Here is a 21,314-nt window from a genome sequence, read left to right as displayed (position 1 = left end):
TAATATCTTCGTTAGGAGTTGATTTCAGTAATTTTCTTTGTGTGAATAGTGTTCTACGTGAAATTCTAGTTAAGAAACATGTATCAGATTGCTTAAATTCGTACCTTGTCTAGTGGTCCATTGGAAGGAAAATATTCATAAGTTTATCAGGAAATTCGTGTTTTATCAAAAGAAATTTGGCAACGCCTGGAGGCTCATACGGCGTTTTTCCTCAGCACGGCAGCGCTGACTACTTAACACTTAATCATAAAACATAATTAACCAGAGATGTTTTAATCTCTCAAACTAAGCGTTTTTCAAGATATTATTTTGCTTAAACTGTGAGCGACAGCTACTTTTAAGCTCTTTAATTCGAACAGCTTGGTGAAAAATAAGCCTGACGATTCCTTTCGGAGAATCAGTATATTTTGCACAAAAATTTGTCTCACCTGGTCAATTCGACATTTTTGAACGTCGATATCGGGTGAATCAGCTCATGCAATCCGACATGGCGCCACGTGACGTTCGGCGAATCGGAATCAGTGCAGCACGTTCTGTATTTCGAACTGACAGGGCAAGATGCTCTATAATTCGAAAAAATTTTCAATGTATTGGAGGCCACGGCGTATCCTAAAAAATTGCGCGTAACTTCGAATTACGGAGCAATTGGCCATTCTAATTCAAATTATAGATCTTACTCGGACGTCTTTTTTATCAAAGGAATCACGTGAAAATGAATTACGATAAATTGGACTACATTTTGCAATTCGGAACTATAACTTCCGGCCTGGTTTAAAAACAACGTATGTGCCATTAGTTTCCCTATGCACATAAGTGTTTTTTCAGATGAGCCAGAATTTATAGTTCCAAATTGCAAAATGCAATTCAATTATAAGAAATGATGCCGCACGCAAACCCCATACAAACACTTCCTTTTGATTCAATTAATTTTCTCATAGTTCTTCTTAGCATAAATAAGTCATTTTAAAATATCTTCATTTTGAATTTTTTTCGAGACATATGGATTGCATTTAGCAAAAAGGAACCAAGAGCATTCCAATGTTGCTAGGATTGTGCAACTTACATTATTTGCAGTAAATCCCTGAAATCATGTCAAAAATTTTTACGAAGGTAATCTTAGGTATGAGTTTATAATATATTGAGAGTAAAGATAAAACTTTTTTACATAATCAGTTTATATTTGCAAGGTAAACAAATTTGCACAATCTTAGCGACATTGGAATGCTCTTGGTTCCTTTTTCCAAAATGCAATCCATATATCCTACTGGCCGTTCTGGACGCGCTTCGCGCGCACTAACTATCAGTGGCGTGGCGTGAATTGCGATGTATCGATTGTTATGTCATTTAAACCCATGGTAAAGAATCGATTATTAAGGTGTTCGCTGCGAACACCCTGTTTATCGATCCTTTTCCATAGGTTTAAATGGCCGATGAATCGATATATCGCAAAGCACGCCGCGCCACTGCTAACTATTTAGATCAAACGGAGCCAGCTAGTATGCTGCCGTGCTAAGGAAGAACGCCGTATGAACATTCGAGAGCTGCCAAATTTCCTTCATAAAACATGTATTATTGACGACATTCGTGCATATTTTTCCTTGACATTTTCAAATAAATTGCGCACACAATTTTCGGAAATATTCGGAAAATTATGTTCACAATTTTCCCAGTGAATTTGGTTTTTATCGGAGGAAACTTGGCAACGTCTGAAGATTCATACGGCGTTATTCCCTTAGCACGGTAGTATGGCAGTACTAAGTGCTGAGCCCTACAACATTAGGGTCCAACTAGTTAGTGCTCAGCACTATATCGTTTTTTCCGTGTAGCAAGAGAGTACTGCAGTTATTCAAATCAAGTTGAAAATATTGGTAGGAGCAAATACAAAAACAATGGATAGTGGCGACAACAGCACTATCTTGATGGTACCGATAACCTTTGATCGCAAAGGAGATGAAAAATGTTCGACCTCGGCCCTGGTTGCATGGTGTGGGTGTGTTCCCCACCGGCATTTCGGGAGCAAAGGTGAAAGAAGCCTTCAAGTTACTGTGCGCCCGGCTTCCAGCATCCAGAGTGATGAAGCGTAGAAAATTCAAAACAGTATTTGACCCGTTTTCGTGCATTTATTGCGCTCTATGAATTTGAAATGATGAATATACATGTTACCTTCACCTGGTGATCACTGATCAGGTAGGTGCTGTTTCGATTAATTCATATCGACGGTGAAACTACCAAACCACGTATCTCGGTTTGCGACGTCGCAAACTTCCTGTCATACTTTATTTTTTAAATGAAAAACTACTTAACATCCAGTCTTGAAAATTTCTGTGATTTTTCCTCTTTGTGCGGAGAAAATTCCGTGAAAATTTCAAGGAATGATATCGATTTGGTCTACTTCAAAAAAATAAAATGTGAGCGTAGATTTTTAAACACCGCAAACGAGATACGTGGTTTGGTAGTTTCACCGTCATGAGGTAGGCATACATTTGTATTAACGAAATTGTGTGAAATACCTACATTAAATCAAAAGGAACTGTATGTAGTTTGTAAATCGGTTATAATAAATGACTCGGTTTGACTAATACAACGTTTCAAAATCTCTGATTGTGTTTACTTTTTAAAAGAAAACCAATCTAAGTATCTCCGTAAAGTTGTCTGTGAATGTGTTCGAATTAGTGAAAAAAATGCACGGAAATTTTTAAGAAAAATTGTCGATGCTGTCGTTCGCGTGGAAAAACTGAAAAATGAGTGGAAGTATATGCTTTAATCGCAGTTGAAGGTAAATTATTTTGCGATTTTAGCCATCCGGTTTCAAATTTGATTTGTGAGAGGAAACTATTAGCATTCCCATGCTGCCAAGTTCATTCAAATCCTCTCATGTTTTTAGGGAAATCATGAAATGTTAACAAAATGTCAATTGAAAGATCGACTTCAAAATTTCATTCAAGTATATTGATTTGTTTTCAGTTCTGACATCCTTGATGAACAAGTTATACCATATTAGTAACATTCCAATACTAATAATTCATTTTTGCAAAATGCCAGTTCATTTGTAGTTTTTACAGGTATGCAGATGCGCATCAATTACAGCTTAAAATTCCATCAAATTTTTATTTTTAGAGAGAGGGGGGGGGTTAGAGGAGGGGGTCGAGGAGAGGAGTAGACAAGGGGAGAGAGAGGGAGAGAGAAAGAGAGAAAAATAAAATATTAGCAGAGACTGGAAATGCTGTGACTCAGATGTTTCAATTTTCAAGTGAAAATTCATCGATTTATCCCCGTTAATCCCAACCACATTACGGAGATCAGTTGAGCTACATTTTGCATTACAGAACCTATGTTTTTGGCTCATTTTAGAAACAACATATGTGCCATTCTCTATGCAGATAGGTGCTTTTACGGACGAGTCAGAAATACTTGAGTTCCTTCTTCTTCATAACAAAATGCGGTCCAGTTTTAGTTTGTTTTTTTTTTCTACCCTAGCGTTAAAGTCTCCTAACAAATGTATTCCCAAACTGAATCGGTTGATGTTAACACAAATCATGTTCGCGTTCTGGTAAATCCTGATATGAAATAATTCTTCTGGTCACTAGAAATCATCAGACAATAAACTTTTTAAGTCGAAGCGTCGACCAATTCAACGATTACACAGGATCAACGCTCATTTTAAATCTGACTTACTTTTCACTTTTCGTTTACATTTTTTTCTGATTGTGTCGTTTGCATTGAGTCACGATTTGAGAATCTTCCAATATCAAAAGCTTGTTTATGCTGCCCGAGATGTTATGTGAGTAACTGACGAACACCCCCCCCCCCCCCAATAACAACAGACCATTCCGACTAAGACTTCACAACCGCGAGTTCAGTGAAGTTTCCCTTTGAACTCCATGTAAATTTCAAACAAATTGTTTTCTTTGTTTAGAATTTAATTTTTCTCGCGACTTTATTTTCATTAATTGGAGTCATTTCCAACTGTGTCGTGTGTATTAAGTCACAATCTGCTTAAAATCGGATACTTCAAACGGTTCTTCCATCATGTCAGATGATCGTGGTTTGCCGTTCGCAGTAGGGAAAAATGTGCATTGAGGTAGGAGCTCATTTTACCCAGTACAGCAAAAAAAGGCGTGCGGAACCAACAATTTCGAGTTTTAGCTTTCGATGCCAGTACTTTCACTGGCATAGGGTCAACATTTCAAGCCGTAATGTACATTTTTCGTGATTTCCTAGGCGTTTGAAGTGAATCCTTCCTAGGGCTGGCAACAGCGCCGACGGAATGTAACAGCGGTTTTCACCGTTTTTCGTCTTCGAATTTTGCATTACTCCCAAAGAACTATTTTTTTTTTTGCAAGTTTCGACCCTCTCTAGTCTCTACGCAAATAATGCAGAATGATCCTCCGCAGAATTAAGCTGTGGTGTAGTTTCCCCTCCCCACCTTCAGACACATTTGGACGTATTTCTGCCGGACGGAAGTATGTGCATTATGACGTGAGCCCTATTATGCATGTATTCTTATGGGTCTTAAGGCTCATGTCTTAATGCACATAGTTCTGTTTGGCAGAAATACGCCCATTTGAACGTGCTGGGTAACGTATCGACGGCGAAACTGCAAAAATGCGGTTTTTCAAAATTCGCTCCTATTGAGAGTTTTTTACAAGGAAATCAAAGGAACATTATGGCTTAAAATTATCACGGATTATTTATCACGTGGAGAGGAAAATTCTCAGAATATATGAAAATGACTTTTCACAGTTTTCGATGTGAAATATGAAATATGACAGGAAATCTTCAACGCCACAAACCGAGATACGTATTCTTGTGTTTGCGCCATCAGGCATTACTCTTTAGGTACACACATTTTCTCTCTGAAATTTTATTCATAACGCCCTACATTTGACGCAAAAATGTATTGATGTCCGGTTGATAGGAATTGAATAATGATGTCACCTAAGAGATCGAGCAGGGGCGAATCCAGCAATTTGGCAACACTGAGTTTCCTCAATTTAACCTATGGTAAATAATCGATTCTTGTCGGAGCACCTGGCCCTTCCAAGGATCCAGACATTTCCATAGGTTTAAATGGAGAAAAACAATGTTGCCAATGATGAGATCGAGACTGTTAAAAATTGCATGAAAATAGAAGTGTGATAATGAATGAAAATACCATTTTCAATCTTCCTATCTAACCAAGAAAATTTGATCAATCAAAGGCAATGTATTTTTTCATACAATGTTCATTTTTTCGGGTGCCGGTGCCTGCACCTGCACTTTTGGCCCGAGGCTCATCTTTCTCCCCAAAAAACCCACGGATAGCAGAAACAACGGATGTGCAGACTTTCTACAAAAGTAGATCAACCACCTGCCTCAATAATTGCACCACATCGAGTGGAAGGTTCCATGGTGGTTGATGAACATTAAGATAATTGATCCGAACGAGATATATAACGGCATTAATTTGGGCACCGGCTTCACAATATTTCGCCCCGCATTCTAGTTCCCATTCAGTTGTTTAATTCGATAGATTTTGTGCTGGTGTTTACTGACGTTTTTCGAAGGTAAATCTTTTTCGTTTTTTCATTCTTTATTTTATTTACTTTTTGCTCCTTAATTTTATCGTCCCATCTTCACATTTACTGTCTTTTAAAACACCTTTACCTCCCAGCTCTATTTCTTGGAGCTTTTTAAAATTGAATTAAATTAAATTATTCAAGAATGAAATAATTCTCTCTTAAAAAAAAAAAAAAAAAAAAAAAAAAAAAAAAAAAACAACTAGCAAATTTTGTGACGTAGTTTGAAAAACGAACATCAATGAACATCGACCATTGGCTCGAACCGAAGTAAAACCATCGCATACTTACAGCGTCCTAAAGTTATCACTCCTTCTTTATATATTTATGAAATTAATAAGAACATCATCAATTTACATTTTCAAGAAACATTCTCTCCACCCTCAGCTAAAAATATCTTGTCAATTTGCAAGAAACTGTACGTTTATCAGTCGCTCTCTTAGAGAATCCGGAGTGATAGAAGATTTGCAACATCTCAAAGTAACTTTCAATCTTGTATTTTCGGTTTACGGAACATTATTCAACTTGCGCCATTTTTCCTCCTAAACTTTGAAATGGCAATGACTGTGACAGATTTTGAATTCAGCCCTGAAGCGGAAAAACGTCGTATAAACATTCGAATGTCGACAATTTCTCTCTATAATATATTTCGTTTGGAGAATATTTATTATAATTATTTTTCCATAATTTGTCACCTTAGATTCAATTAATGCGAATAACATTACTGATAAGTTGAAAGAGAAACCTTTCTAAGCTTCCATAAAAGTTCGTATTTCATCAAAGAAAATTTGGCAACGTCCAAATGTAAGACGGCGTTTTCTCACAGTATGTCAGTGTCCTACGGTCAGATATATATTTTCTGCATGTATTTACCATCAGAGAAGAAGGATGAAAAATTCTCATCATTTTATTATTAAAACGAGGTGCAACCGTGCAACCTAACTTGCTTTGCCTTAACAAATGGAATATCGACGGTGAAAGTGCCATGCCAAGTATCTCAGTTTGCGACGTTGCAAATATTTGTCATAGTTTAATTTTTCAGGGAAGGCCTTATCAGCGTTTTTGCACAAAATTTCGTTTAATTTATTTCACTCTTTGAATAATAGTTCCTGAAAATTTCATGCAGAAATGTCGAGCAGTATCCTCTTGATTCTCAGGATTTCGTTGCAAATCTCCTGTCACTCTCCAGTGTCAAAGAGGTCAACTCGAGAGAGACGAACTATGAGAGGGATCGGGCGTGATATTTTTCAGATTGCATATTTTTTAGGTTCAAATCGTCAAATTTTCAGTTTTAAGAGTGGGACATGAAAGAAAATTTTACGAAACAACCAATGGAACAGGTGTGTTTTTTATTGCCAAAAATGTCAGCTTTTAAAGTTTCTACATCATGTCCAACTTCACCGAATGATTCGCTCCACCGTGCGTCTATAAGAGCACGCTCTTGCAGACATGTCGTTTTAACCGGATCATTGTTGTCAGATAGTGCTAAAAATCAGCATTTCCCCCTGTGTGAACCCATGTAAAATATACCCACATTTTTTCGCCTACCGGGCAATCTTGAACCGGGGACACTCGGTAAATATCTGACGGACTGAATAATTAAGGCATTTAGTGCAATAAGGGTCCCTGCCGTAAAACGCAGTCTTGATTGTGAGACTTTGTTGCAATCCTACGTTAATTTATGGGTGACCACTCAAAAGTAATAATTTTGTTATTGTATGTTTTTCCCCTGTATTATACTTTGAATTTTTTCCTCGATTTTCTGATGGTTTGATTTTTTTCTCCTATTTTTGAATTTTTACTTAATTTTCTATATTTCGACGGCGTAAGGCGGCAATCACATAACTCGTTTTGCGACGTCGCAAACCTCCTGTTATACTTCATTTTTTAAACGGAAAACTACTCAACGGCAATTCTCTAAAACTGCCGTGATTTTTCTTCTCTGTGCGAAGAAGTCAATTTGTTCTCCTTCAAAAAAGCTACCCTGGAGACGGAGATTTTCAGACACCGCAAACGAGATATGTGATTGCCGACTGACACCGTTGATGTTCTATGCGAAGAGGCAGGTTTTCAGTGCGCGATGCATATCCGGCCCCTGAGAATATTTTTTGTTTTTTTCACAGCTGCTTTGTGAAATTTCCAATCTTTCATATTTGTCATATCATCTGTGCAGCCCTTCAAACTTCAAGGAATGATGCCAATTTGTTCTCCTTTAAAAAAATAACATAGAGGCGGAGATTTCCAGACACCGCAAACGAGATATGTGATTGCGGACTTACACCGTCAATTTGCACAATCTTGCATGGCAGGCGCCCTCGTTGCATAAAACTGCCGTGCTAAGGAAGAACGCCGTATGAACATTCGGGAGTTGCCAAATTTCTTTCGATAAAAAGTTTATTTTCGAGGAAAGTTATGGATATTTTCCTTGAAATTTTCAGGGACTTCAGCTGAAATCGCGAACAAAATTATCTGAAAAAATGGAAGAAAAATATTCATAAGTTTACCAGGAAATCCGTGTTTTATCAAAGGAAATTTGGCAACGCCTGAAGGTTCATACGGTGTTTTTCCTTAGCACGGCAGAAAGAGCCTCAATTGTGTCGTCAATGAGGAAGCGAGCCCAATCAAGCGCGCACCAAACAACTAATCCCTGTCCCTGATTGCAGATGAAGCACGGAGCCCTGTTGATCGTCATGTTCGGGCTGAGCGGCGTGCACTGCCTGCCCCGGATAGACAGCGCGGAGGTCAAAGGTCGTCAAGTGGCCGCGGTCACCAACGCCGTGACCTCGACCGTGGACACGGTGGCCGCCGCCCTCCCGGCCGCCGCCGCCAACGTCGCCGCCAACGTCAACGTCAACACGACCCGATCGGTGTCCCCCTTCGAGGACGCGGAGGGGGTCAAGGGGGCCGCCGACCACCTCCCGTACATCCCCATCGTCCAGCTCAACCTCCTCTCCGCCATCGGGCACATCGTCTCCCGCTCATCAAGGGGGTCCTCGAGCCCCCCTCATGAACATCGCTCTCGCTGCGTCGGGCCATCGTCAAGACCATCGCACATCCTGGTGAGTCACCCATGCGAATAACATCACCTGAAAAGTTGAAAGAAAAACCTCTATAAGCTTCCCTAAAAGTTCGTATTTCATCAAAGAAAATTTGGCAACGTCCAAATGTAAGACGGCGTTTTTTCACAGTTTGTCCGTGTCCTACGGTCAGATATATATATTTTCTGCATGTATTTACCATCAGAGAAGAATGATGAAAAATTCTCATCATTTTATTATTAAAACGAGGTGCAACCTAACTTGCTTTGCCTTAACAAATGGAATATCGACGGTGAAAGTACCGTGCCAAGTGTCTCAGTTTGCGACGTTGCAAATCTTTGTCATAGAGTAGTTTTTCAGGGAAGGCCATGTATATCAGCGTTTTTGCAGAAAATTTCGTTTCATTTACTTCACTCTTTGAATAATACTTCCTGAAAATTTCATGCAGAAATATCGAGCAGTATCCTCTTGATTCTCAGGATTTCGTTGCAAATCTCCTGCCACTCTCTAGTGGAACTATGAGAGGGATCGGGCGTGATATTTTTCACTATGACTGCATATTTTTTAGGTTCAAATCGTCAAATTTTCAGTTTTAAGGGTGGGACATGAAAGAAAATTTTACGAAAAAACCAATGGAACAGGTGTGTTTTATATTGCCAAAAATGTCAGCTTTTAAAGTTTCTACATCATGTCCAACCTCACCGAATGATTCGCTCCACCGTGCACCTAAGAGCACGCTCTTGCAGTCCTGTCGTTTAAACCGGATCATTGTTGTCAGATAGTGCTAAAAATCAGCATTTTTCCCTACGTGAACCCATGCAAAATACCCACATTTTTTCGCTTACCGAGCAACCTTGAACCGGGGATACTCAGTAAATATCTAACGAACTGAGTAATTGAGGCATTTAGTGCAGTAAGGGGTCCCTGCCGTAAAACGCATAGTCGTGATTGTGAGACTTTGTTGCAATCCTGCGTTGATTTATGGGTGACCACTCAAAAGTAGTAATTTTTTTGTTGCATGTTTTCCCCCTGTATTATACTTAGAGTTTTTTCCTCGATTTTCTGATGGTTTTGATTTTTTTCTCGTATTTTTGAATTTTTACTCAATTTTCTATATTTCGACGGCGTAAGGCGGCAATCACATAACTCGGCTTGCGACGTCGCAGACCTCCTGTCATACTTTATTTTTTAAACGGAAAACTACTCAACGGCCATTCTTTAAAACTGCCGTGATTTTTCCTCTCTGCGAAGAAAATTCTGCATAAACTTCAAGGAATGATGTCAATGTGTTCTCCTTCAAAAAAGCTAACACAGAGGCGGAGATTTTCAGACACCGCAAACGAGATATGTGATTGCCGACTGACGCCGTCGATATGTTCCATACAAAAAGGCAGTTTTTCAGTGCGCGATGCATATCCGGCCCCTGAGAATATTTTTCCTTTTTTTCACAGCTGCTTTGTGAAATTTCATGAAATATTCCCCTGAAATTTCCAATCTTTCATATTTGTCATATTATCTGTGCAACCCTTCAAACTTCAAGGAATTATGCCAATTTGTTCTCCTTCAAAAAAGCCAACATAGAGGCGGAGATTTTCAGACACCGCAAACGAGATATGTGATTGCGGACTTACACCGTCAATTTGCACAATCTTGCATGGCAGGCGCCCTCGTTGCATAAAACTGCCGTGCTAAGGAAGAACGCCGTATGAACATTCGGGAGTTGCCAAATTTCTTTCGATAAAAAGTTTATTTTCGAGGAAAGTTATGGATATTTTTCCTTGAAATTTTCAGGGACTTCAGCCGAAATTGCGAACAAAATTATCTGAAAAAATGGAAGAAAAATATTCATAAGTTTACCAGGAAATCCGTGTTTTATCAGAGGAAATTTGGCAACGCCTGAAGGTTCATACGGCGTTTTTCCTTAGCACGGGAGAAAAAGCCTCAATTGTGTCGTCAATGAGGAAGCGAGCCCAATCAAGCGCACACCCAAACAACTAATCCCTGTCCCTGATTGCAGATGAAGCACGGAGCCCTGTTGATCGTCATGTTCGGGCTGAGCGGCGTGCACTGCCTGCCCCGGATAGACAGCGCGGAGGTCAAAGGTCGTCAAGTGGCCGCGGTCACCAACGCCGTGACCTCGACCGTGGACACGGTGGCCGCCGCCCTCCCGGCCGCCGCCGCCAACGTCGCCGCCAACGTCAACGTCAACACGACCCGATCGGTGTCCCCCTTCGAGGACGCGGAGGGGGTCAAGGGGGCCGCCGACCACCTCCCGTACATCCCCATCGTCCAGCTCAACCTCCTCTCCGCCATCGGGCACATCGTCTCCCCGCTCATCAAGGGGGTCCTCGAGCCCCTCCTCATGAACATCGCTCTCGCCTGCGTCGGAGCCATCGTCAAGACCATCGCACATCCTGGTGAGTCACCCCTTCCGAGAGATATAAATAGAGTACCTATATTGAGAGAGTATGGCCACTGGCGTTACCACCTCTGATTGGCTCAGCCATCTTAGGCTAAATGGAGCCCTTAGGACCCAAAAATGGCGGACGCCATAAATTAATGTAATGCAAAATGACTCAAAATATAGTTTTCTTTGCTTATCGTAACGAGAAATTTACTCAAATGCACTATCGCGACATCTTTACATATTTTTAAGGCTAATCGTGTGCAATTTTTGAGAAAAATTATCTTAGATGTAGTAAGGTTGGCAGCAAGTGTGGTTGGTGATAACCGTCAAAAGTTGGCAATGACCCCCCTCCCATCCACAAAAACCAAAACAAAGCACCGCCATTTGTGGGTCCTAAGCCTCTCCATGGGGCCCAGTGGCCATACTCTCTCAATATAGGTACTCTAGATATAAACGCAAAAACATTGAAAATGGGCCAGTTGCACTGGTCAGGTCACAGAATTGTGTTTTGATGCTTTATTCTTGTAGATCAGTTAAAAATAAGAAGATTTGTCCAAACAGGAACTTCCTACGTTGAGTATTAACCAAGATATCGCGCCTTGAAAAACACGATTTATGACGTCATCCACCGCGGTAACACACACCATGTTATGTACTATCGCGGTGGGTGACGTCAAAAACCCGACTTTTTCTAAGGACGATATCTCGGTTGATATTCAACGTAGAAAGTTGTTGTTGGGCATCTTATTTTTAGCTGGTCTACACGAATCTAGCATCAAAACACGATTCTTTGACCAGCACAACTGACCCATTGCCGAAAAGAGAATTAATTGCACACACAAAAAAACTTCGTGCGTGGGATTCGAAGTTCACATTGTATGGATCTCTGAAGTTTCCGCACGAATATAAAAACTTAACGAGATCCATATAATCTGAGCCTCTGGTCTCAAACACAAAGTTTTTCCCTCCGCTTCGGAGCGTTGATAAAATGAAAGCGATCATGTTCTAAAGAGGCCCTGAGCAGTTTTGCGAGATTTTATGATGATGGGGCCCCAAAAATCTGAAAATAGGGGCCCCTGCAAGACCTTTCAGCTTTCTGGCCAAAGTTTAGGGATCAGCGGCCCCCTACCTCGCGGAGCAGTCCACCCGTTCTACTACTCATAGTCACTGGATTAGCCAGAAATTTGTCATCGGGGAGAAGGGGTCCAACGATCAAATACACCTGGTCCAAAAATAATAATTCCTAAGATTTACGAAAAGTGACGGATTGTTTTGGAAAAAATTTCGCTCACGGGAGAGTGGTCAGGGGCTTAGACTCCCTCCCCTATGCCCTTGTCTGTAATGGACCTTTAGAAACGTAAAAAATCAGGTGAATCTACACCGAAAGTAATCATACATCAAGATTTCGAGCAAATTTTGCTGATTTCGAAAAATTTAAACATTCAGCATTTCAGCATCGGCTTAGTATCTCGATGTTAGCTCACTCTCGCCTTAGATTCAGCTTACAGTCTCGACACACAACTGCGTTGCAGTGCTCCCATTCCATGACCGTCAAAAGTTCCGGGATTCTTTTTAGATTTCTTCAAAAGTTCCGGGATTCTTTTTAAATTTCTTCAAAAGTTTCGAAAAATGCAAAAGATCCGGAACCTTTCGGGAATGTCGAAAGTTCCGGGAAAAATTCAGGAAAATCTCATAAGTTCCAAAATTCGGAACTAGTTCCGGGAAATGGTAGAACTGCTGCGTTGTTGAATTTTTACGGGTGCCGCTCGAGGTACACTCAAACACAGTGTTTATTGCGGCAGTGAGTATCGATGAAAATATCTACATAAGATATTCAACATGGGCCCCTCCTCTTGTTCCCCTTGTTCCCATTGGATGTATTTCTGCCAAACGGAACTATGTGCATTATCATGTGAGCCCTGTTATGCATAGTTTCCTATGGGTCTCAGGGCTTGTATCACAATGCACATAGTTCCGTTTGACAGAAGTACGACAAGTACGTCCCATTGTGATGCTCAGTCACCCCGCACCCGTCGTGTAAATACGTTTGATTGCTGGAGTCACTACACCACTGTTTCCTGTTTTCCTGCCTGGGGACCCGAGCGAGGCAAGGGTCATTCACATATTCCCCTCCGCCTTGTCGCTCTCTCGTAGTTTGAACATTTTTGCTTCACTTACAACTAGGTCAATACTACTCGTTCAGGAGACGGTAAAAATTATGTTACATTTTAGTCGCTAGTGATTACTGTGCCTCAGTGCTCCCAGTCCATGGCCGTCAAAAGTTCCGGGATTCTTTTAAGATTTTTTTCAAAATTTCCGAGAAAGTTCCGGAAAATGCGAAAGATTCGGAACTTTCCGGGAGTTTCAAAAGTTCCGGGAAAAATTCAGGAAAATCTCGAAAGTTTCGAAATTTGGTACTTGTTCCGGGAAATGGAAGCACTGCTGCACCTGTGCTTTCACATTATGAGAGTATGTATGGATGAGCCAGGAAGAAAAGTGAGTCCCGGGTAAATGCGATCATTAGGTGGATTCAGGTAGTTTTTGGCACCTGCTGTAATATTGTCATGATAAGGAAGAACGCCATATGAGCCGATAGGTGTTGCCAAATTCCCCTCGACAAATCACGAATTTTCGAGAAAATATATGAATATTTTTAGCCGATTTTTCAGAGGATTTAGTATGTGATTTGATCTGAAAATCCTGAAATTTTCAAGGAAAAATATTAATAATATTCTTCAAAAATAAATATCTTCTGAGTGGAAATTTGGCAATGTTTAAATGTTCTTACGGCGTTTTCACCTAGCGCGAAAGAAGTTATGCTTAAAAAGGATTTATTGAGAGCTTTACTGCTCTGACGGGTAACCAGAGCCAGACTGTTCCAACTTTTGTCCCCAGAAAAGTAATTCTAGGCTCTGAAAGCTCTCTGTCGGAGCTTTTTTTGTGGAAGAAGAAACTACAAATGTTGGGCGTTTGCGCGCTCGATCAAATAGACCGCCATTTTTAGTAAAAAGTACGATACTTAAAACCGTTATCAAAAGCCACTAATGACGCAGGTATTCATAATTTAGATGCCTTAGGATGAGTTTAATCGTGAATTTTCGCGTATTTTTCATACTACATCAATGAGTATTCTGGGTACTTTTACTCCGACCGAATTGCCCTTTCTCGGTCGTAAATTTTTCGCATGGGTCGTAAATATCTGGCATTTTTACTTGATGGGAAATGAAAATAATGAGCCCTCAAAAATTTCCGCCAAGGAGCTGTTTTATTTCGAGACGAAAACTTGTCTCCCACAACCATGCAGACTGCATTCTACCCATCGCCCGATAGAAATATGCCTGTTTTCTTTTTTCTTTTTTTCGCGTTGAGTATGGTTAGACAATTAAGCGTAATTATATTTAAAAATTTGACGAAAAAATGAGAGATGGTGGGCGAATGATATTGTGATCGAAATCAACTGACAAACGACAAGTCGAGACGAGACGAGGTGTGTTCTGTTGCATTTAGCTCAGAGCGTTGACCTTATCGTGGCGGCGAGAGGTGTGATGGAAGTATGAGTAAAATCTTAGCGAGTTTTTAATCCGGCCTCGTAAAATGGAAGAAAAATTAAATGCGCAATCTAAAGTACAATTAAAAGGATTAAAAACGTGGCGAGATAAGTAGCTACTTCGCTTTCGCGTGTAGGCCAGGTAACAACGCGAGTGTCTCCAATTTTATGTTTCAAAATGTCCGTTCATTTCATATTTTCTACCGCAAAAAAGCAGTTGAAAAATAGGAAGAACATACTATTTTGCCATTAAATATTGAAGGTTCAGTGCATGAAGGGTGGAAGATATTTTTATTGACTCCATACAAAAAGGTGTTAAAATCGGATCATTATGTTCCTTAGTAGCACAGTGCTACGCAAATTTTGAAATAATTTTGCAATTTAATGAAGTAAATTGCAATATTTTTACATCATCTGATCAATGAATGCCGATTTTAAACGATCAAAAAAATGAGTACTGTGTGTGAGGAAGGTAGGTAACGTGCAATGCAAAAAAACAGGAACTTAATTCAATTTTATTGCAATCAATTTAAATAATAGGCACCCCTGCAAGTAGTGAATAGACAACTTGCACAACATTCTGATTCAATAGCAATAATATTGCACTTCATTGCAACCTGTGTTACTTGGGTGTTAGGTATGTGAAAAATTGAAGGAGGGGGGGGGGGGGCAGCACTTCAGAAATGGGGAAAGGTTGTCTCACGGCTGCCTCAAGAAGTCAAAAGGGAGGAGGGGGGGGGGGTCAAAAAGTTGAAGAATGTTTTGCTTACGTCATAAATAAGCGAACTTTATCTAGAGATTCTTTTGTGCCCGAACCTCCGAGCTGCCACTCTATTTGAGCTCGGAACTTTCGATCCGGTGACTAACGAATCGCAGGGTTGGTGCGTGATTTTGGCACCACCTCGCGAGGTGGTTCTAAAAAAGGTTCGACCTATCGAAAACCAACGGATCTGATTGGTCGAGTCTGGTAAAAACGATGTCCACTGGTGTTGGCGATTGATGAGACAAACCGGGAGAGAACTTCCCGACAGGTTCGGAACTTTAAATAAAATTCGCTTCTTGAACGGTTCCCTACCTAAATGATTTCCAGTGGCGTGGCGTGAATTGCGATGTATAGATTGTTATACCATTTAAACTTATGGTAAAGAATCGCTTATAAAGATGTTCGCTGCGAACACCCTGTTTATCGATCCTTTTCCATAAGTTTAAATGGCATAACAATCGATATATCGCAAAGCACGCCACGCCACTGATGATTTTGACTATTTCGGTGTCCAGATCATATTTTTAACCATTCGATTTGATCTGTTTGCAGAGGTGGACCTGAGCAAGCCGCACTACGACGAGCACGACGGACCGTCCAAATTCCCGAGCTACAGATCCGAGGCCGAGACGACCGCTGGGGCCGTGGTGAGCTCCCTGTTCAGCGGGTTCGACGCCTACGTCATGCGAGTGCCCGGGGCCGGCAAGTACCTCTTCATCTCCTCCGACAGGAACCTCAAGCCGGGAGCGTCGTCGTCGAGCGAGGCCGGGAGCGACAAGAACTTGGCCCCGACCGAGGGTTACGAGGAGATCCCCTTCAGCGCCAACCCCATCCTCAACTCCATCTTCGGCAACATCCGTGTCCGATCCGGGCCCATCCCCGACAAGAAAGTCGAAAACTACGTCAGGCAGCAGCTCGGCGTCGCCGCGGCACCCGCCAACGCTGCCTAACCTCGCCACCCCCTTGCATTGACCTTGGGCTTTTGGAAACGATTGTTTAGAACCCCTGACATACGTCGGATGAAGATGCATTAGAAATTGGAAGACGGAGAGGAGGGAGAAGAATGAGAAGGAGAAGAAAGAGGAAGAGGATAATGGGACGTGTTTCTGCCCAACGGAACTATGTGCATTAAGACATGAGCCCTGCCTGAGACCCATAAGAATATAATCATAACAGGGCTCACGTCATAATGCACATAGTTCCGTCCGGCAGAAATACGTCCAATGATGAAAAAGAAGTAGTAGCGGAAATAGGAAGATGGTGAGAAGGACGGGGATTGCGAGAAAGACGGGTATTGCGAGAAGGAAAGGAGAGGAAAGAGAATAGTAAGAAAAGGAAGGGAAGAACAAAGAGGAAGAATAAGAGTGGAAGGAGGACGAAGAAGACAAAGAGGGAGGGAAAAAGGTAGAAGCAAGAGAAAAAAGGAGACGACGACGACGACTAAGAAGAAGGAGAGGAAGAGGATGGAGAGAAAGTAGAAGAAAAAAAAGGAATTTTTCTTATTCTTCTGATTCGTCTTCTTCTTTTCTTCTTTTCTTCTTTTCTTCTTTTCTTCTTTTCTTCTTTTCTTCTTTTCTTCTCCTACTCTTCGTCTTTTTTTCTTCCTTTCCTATTTGTTATTCCTATTCTCTGCTTCTCCTTCTTTATCTTCTTCCTCTTCTCCTTATTCTGATTTCTCTTACTCCTTTACTTTTCCTCCTTTTCATTTTTCTTCCTTTCCTCTTTTTCCTATATTCCTCATTCTCATCTCCTCCATTTTCTTTTTCTCCCGAATTCTAATGAATCCCCATTGGTGACGTAAGGCAAGCTCAGGAGTCCTACTCTCTAAGTCAATCATCGTAAAGATAACTCACTAATTTATTTTAATTTATGTTTAATTTATTTAGTTTTAGCACCCGGTAAAGACGCGGCTTACAAGTAATGACACCTAGTAGCTTTATACAAAGTAAGAAGACCTTTGAAAGTTTCAATAATTATTTTAGCTATTTGTAGCTTCGCATGAGTCTACCGAAATTTAAACTTCTCTATAAACATCTTTTTTAGTAAACGACCGTAAAGTCATCTCTTGATGGATCCGCATTTTAAAAATAAGCTAAAGGCTCTTCTTCAAGTTTAAATTTTGAATTAAATGAAATTATAAATACAGAGACTCGTATGTTTTTACTACGTGAAACAGGTCACGTTAAAAATCTTGAATAAGGAAAGCAAGGTGAAAAAGTAAACATTCATAAATTAGTGCAGAATTCATATTCAGCCAGCTCTCTGTGTCTCATTTCTGCGCGTCAATAATTTTGTGATACCTACAAAATAAAGTTTTGTTTTAAAGTCTGTCAGTTTTACTATATTTTTTCCTCCAACCAAATGAATACAGAAAAACCATATTATGAAAGTAAGCACTAAAACACCATTGAATGAAGTGTGGCAACAGGGCACTTGCCTACTTAGAAAAGGTGAAATCATTATTTCGATTTTTCAAAAATTTAAAAACAAATAGAAAAGCACTTTCGTGTTTTATATTGCTTACTTTTTCTGGTTAAGTTTTTTGTCCTAAAAATTGTTATTGCGTCTTATTGTTAGTTATATGAGTTAAATAATTGCACTCTGCTTTCTTCGAGGGGATTCACTCTACTAAATAGCTATTTTGGATTTCTATTTTAATTTTGTTTAAACTTTCAAGAAAGCAATTACTAATCTGAAAGCATACCTATAATCTTGAACACCACCACAACAGCAGTGTCTTACCAAGGCACGAAAAATCGAGGGTGAAACTGCAATTTCGGTGCGAAGTATCAAAATCTCGATTTAATTTCTTAAAAGAAGATTTCGTACCATCATAGTAACATTACAATACTAATATTTCATTATTGCAGAATGCGAGTTCATTTGTAATTTTTACAAGCGCATACAGATAAGCATTCCAGAAACTTTTTCTTTTTTCGATTTATCCCTGTGAATCCCAGCCACATTACGGAGAACAGTTAAACTACATTTTGCATTACAGAACCTATGTTTTTGACTCATTTTAGAAACAAAATATGTGTTATTCTCTATGCAGATAGGTGCTATTACGGACGAACCAGAAATACTTGAGTTCCCATATACCTCATTGCAAAATGAGGTCCAGCTTTAGTTTGTCTTCTTTTTCTGCCCTAGCGTTAAAGTCTCCAAACAAATATATTCCCAAACTAAATCGGTTGATGTTAAAACAAATCATGTTCGTATTCTGGTAAACCCTGATATGAAATAATTCTTCTAGTCACTAGAAATCATCAGACAATGAACTTTTTATGTAAAAGCGTCGACCAATTCAACGATTACGCAGAGCAACGCTTATTTTAAATCTGAGTAATTTTTCACTTTTCATTTACATTTTTTTCTGATTGTGTCGTTTGAATTGAGTCACGATTTGAGAATCTTCTAATATCAAAAGCTTGTATATACTGCCCGAGATGTTATGTGAGTAATTGACGAAAAGTTCTCCACCCCCCCCCCCCCCAAAAAAAAAACAACAAACCATTCCGACCAAAAACACTTTGCATCCGCTAGTGCGATGAAGTTTCCTTTTAAACTGAAGTTAAATTTTTGGGATTTTTTTTTTCATTTTTCAGAATTCAATTTTTCTCGCGACTTAATTTTCATTATTTGAAGTCATTCCCAATTGTGTCGTGTGTATTAAGTCACAATCCTCTTAATCAGTGGCGTGGCGTGCTTTGCGATATATTGATTGTTATGGCATTTAAACCTATGGAAAAGGATGACAAACGATGTGTTCGCAGCGAACACCTTAATAATCGATTCTTTACCATAGGTTTTAATGTCGCAATCGATATATCGCAAAGCACGCCACGCCACTGCTCTTAGTATCAGGTATTCAATTAAATACATTGGGACACGACCAGACATTATGGTTCCCTATAGCACAATGTAGTCCAAATCGTAGTCTCTCATTGCAAAATCTGATTAGCAATCTTTATTTCCGTTTTTCTAAAGGCTAAATACGCATTTTATCCGATTGTATGGGATGTTTGTCGGATAAAAAGCCGTAAGTAACGGTTTACTGACCCAGGCAATAATAACTGCTCCCAGTAAAGGTGAAAAAATCTCCTTAATTCTTGACGAGTGAGTAGCGAGCGCATTTCGTAGTGGGCTGATCTATTATTTCTTCGCCGAACATTCTTCCCGTGTCATAAATTAACGTGGCGCAGGGCGAAAACCATCCGAAGACAGACAATGAACTCAGGAAGCATAAATAGAGCCGCAGAGGCGTGAGGTCTTCGCACGGGCCGAAGGTAAAATTTGTTTATTCCGCAAATGAACAGTTATCCTGCCCCTAAATTTGCATCATTGCGCCGAGTACGTGCTGAATTTCCACCGAAAAATAACTCTTCGGGAAATGAACAATTTTCTCCGCAACGGCTCCTTGAATTTTCGCCCGATTTCCTCGAGCGGTACCGATAAAAATAAATTAAAAAAAGGATTTATTTAATTCCGCTCCGTAAATGGTCGGCTGCATTTTGAACAGATTAAACGTACACGAGAGTACATAATTAATTTGTGAAATTATTCCGCGAAGATGTGATTTCGTCCATTCTTGGCGACGGAATTCTTTTTCTCTAAATTTGCACTCGGTGAAAAATGCGCCCGAGTAGCATCTTTATGCGGTTGTTAGTGTAAAATCCGTGTACGCAGGGGGATTTTACGGGGTAGGGGATCGCAGAGAGCATTCCACTTCAAATGGACGTATTCCTGACAAACGGAACTATGTGCATTATGACGTGAGCCCTGTTATGCATATATTCATATGGGTCTCAGGGCTCATGTCTTAATGCACATAAATTCGTTTGGCAGAAATACGTCCAAATCATCTCCCTTGCATATTCACATCTCTTTCCTTTTTCGGTCCGCGGCAGTGCAGGTTCAAGCCGGCCGCCGATCGATAATTACTTATGCACGTATTTTTATTTTAATCCAAACAAATTTGTCTCCGACCAATGCTGCAAAATTTGGCTTTTCATCCTGATCAAAACTGTTACGTAATTCGTTTTAAAATCATCGGGAACCACCAGCAGAGTTAACTTTTCAACACACCACCCCTTCGTTTTTATTTCTTTATGGTGAAAATTACTGGCAGGTAAAATTGAGCGATAAGGCTCCGTAAGGTGATACCGTATTCCTTTTCGACAGATATCGATCAAATCATAACCTTCAACTTTAAAAAGATTTTTTCAATATCACTCGAAAGTCTAATTATACTGAAGTACGTCAGGTAGTTACATTCAAAATGACAGGGAAAAACTTTGTATTGAATCCGAAAGTATGTTCTTTGTAAGTGAATATGACAAATATTTTGTCCTTCGATTTGCGATTTTTCCTCGGGACATACCTACTTCGGGGTGTTACTTCGAAGTACACCTCGATCAAAGTTTGTATATAAATACCTGAACGGTAACTTGAGAAAATATCTTAAAATCCAGAAATGCTCACCTAATCGATCAGCTGCCGAATCGTTATCGAAAGTGGTATACAGGGTGTTCTTGAGTTATTTCGTCAAACTGCAGAAGGTATTTAATGGGTCAAAATAAGACTTGTATCCTCCATAAAGTTTTCTCCAAATGCGCTTCCAGTCGATACTACGGTCCCTCTCAAAATTGTTGAAAATTGTTCTGTTTTTCTGAATTTTGGCGTTGGTTATGAGCCAAACCTCGTGAAAAATAGTTGCTTCCGTACATTAGAGCGCTGAATTCGTCCTGAGCCTCGAAGCTATAGAAATTATTAGATAAAAGGGGTATTTAAGGAGGGTTTTCGGAGTAAAAAACTCGGTCCCCTTTTGGGCCCCCTCAAATCCCATTTTGAAATTGAGATTTCGTTTATTTTGAGACCACGGATAAAGTCAGCGCTAAATATATGAAGGGTAGATCTTTTTCATGAGCTTTGGTCCATATCGTTGACTTGAAAAAAAAAAGGATTTACTAAAAATTTGGGAGGCTATGGTTGCAGCTGA

At 40.1% G+C, this 21,314-nt stretch overlaps 2 protein-coding genes across 2 annotated transcripts; both read left to right on the top strand.

Annotated features, from left to right (window-relative positions):
• The first annotated feature begins 5,234 nt into the window (after positions 1 to 5,234).
• LOC109041923 (uncharacterized) lies at positions 5,235 to 8,638 on the top strand. Its single transcript, XM_019058427.2, has 2 exons — positions 5,235 to 5,546; positions 8,222 to 8,638. The coding sequence occupies exon 2, from the start codon at positions 8,222 to 8,224 to the stop codon at positions 8,636 to 8,638; it is 417 nt and encodes a 138-aa protein (XP_018913972.2). The 5' UTR covers positions 5,235 to 5,546.
• A 1,957-nt stretch (positions 8,639 to 10,595) lies between these two features.
• Positions 10,596 to 17,831, top strand: LOC109032223 (uncharacterized). The gene is made up of 2 exons (XM_072302244.1): positions 10,596 to 11,013; positions 15,866 to 17,831. Exons 1-2 carry the CDS (start codon positions 10,614 to 10,616, stop codon positions 16,261 to 16,263), a joined length of 798 nt encoding a protein of 265 aa, XP_072158345.1. The 5' UTR covers positions 10,596 to 10,613; the 3' UTR covers positions 16,264 to 17,831.
• The last annotated feature ends 3,483 nt before the right edge of the window (positions 17,832 to 21,314 follow it).

The sequence above is a fragment of the Bemisia tabaci genome, chromosome 7 (assembly GCF_918797505.1).
Source record: "Bemisia tabaci chromosome 7, PGI_BMITA_v3".
NCBI lineage: Eukaryota > Metazoa > Arthropoda > Insecta > Hemiptera > Aleyrodidae > Bemisia > Bemisia tabaci.
This window is presented reverse-complemented; position numbering and strand designations above follow the sequence as displayed.

Excerpts from the sequence above, each read along its gene's own strand:
- LOC109041923 (XM_019058427.2), top strand. The coding sequence starts at position 8,222 with ATGAAGCACGGAGCCCTGTTGATCGTCATGTTCGGGCTGAGCGGCGTG.
- LOC109032223 (XM_072302244.1), top strand. The coding sequence starts at position 10,614 with ATGAAGCACGGAGCCCTGTTGATCGTCATGTTCGGGCTGAGCGGCGTG. Across the intron at positions 11,014-15,865 it reads CAAGACCATCGCACATCCTG|AGGTGGACCTGAGCAAGCCG; the intron begins GTGAGTCACCCC and ends ATCTGTTTGCAG.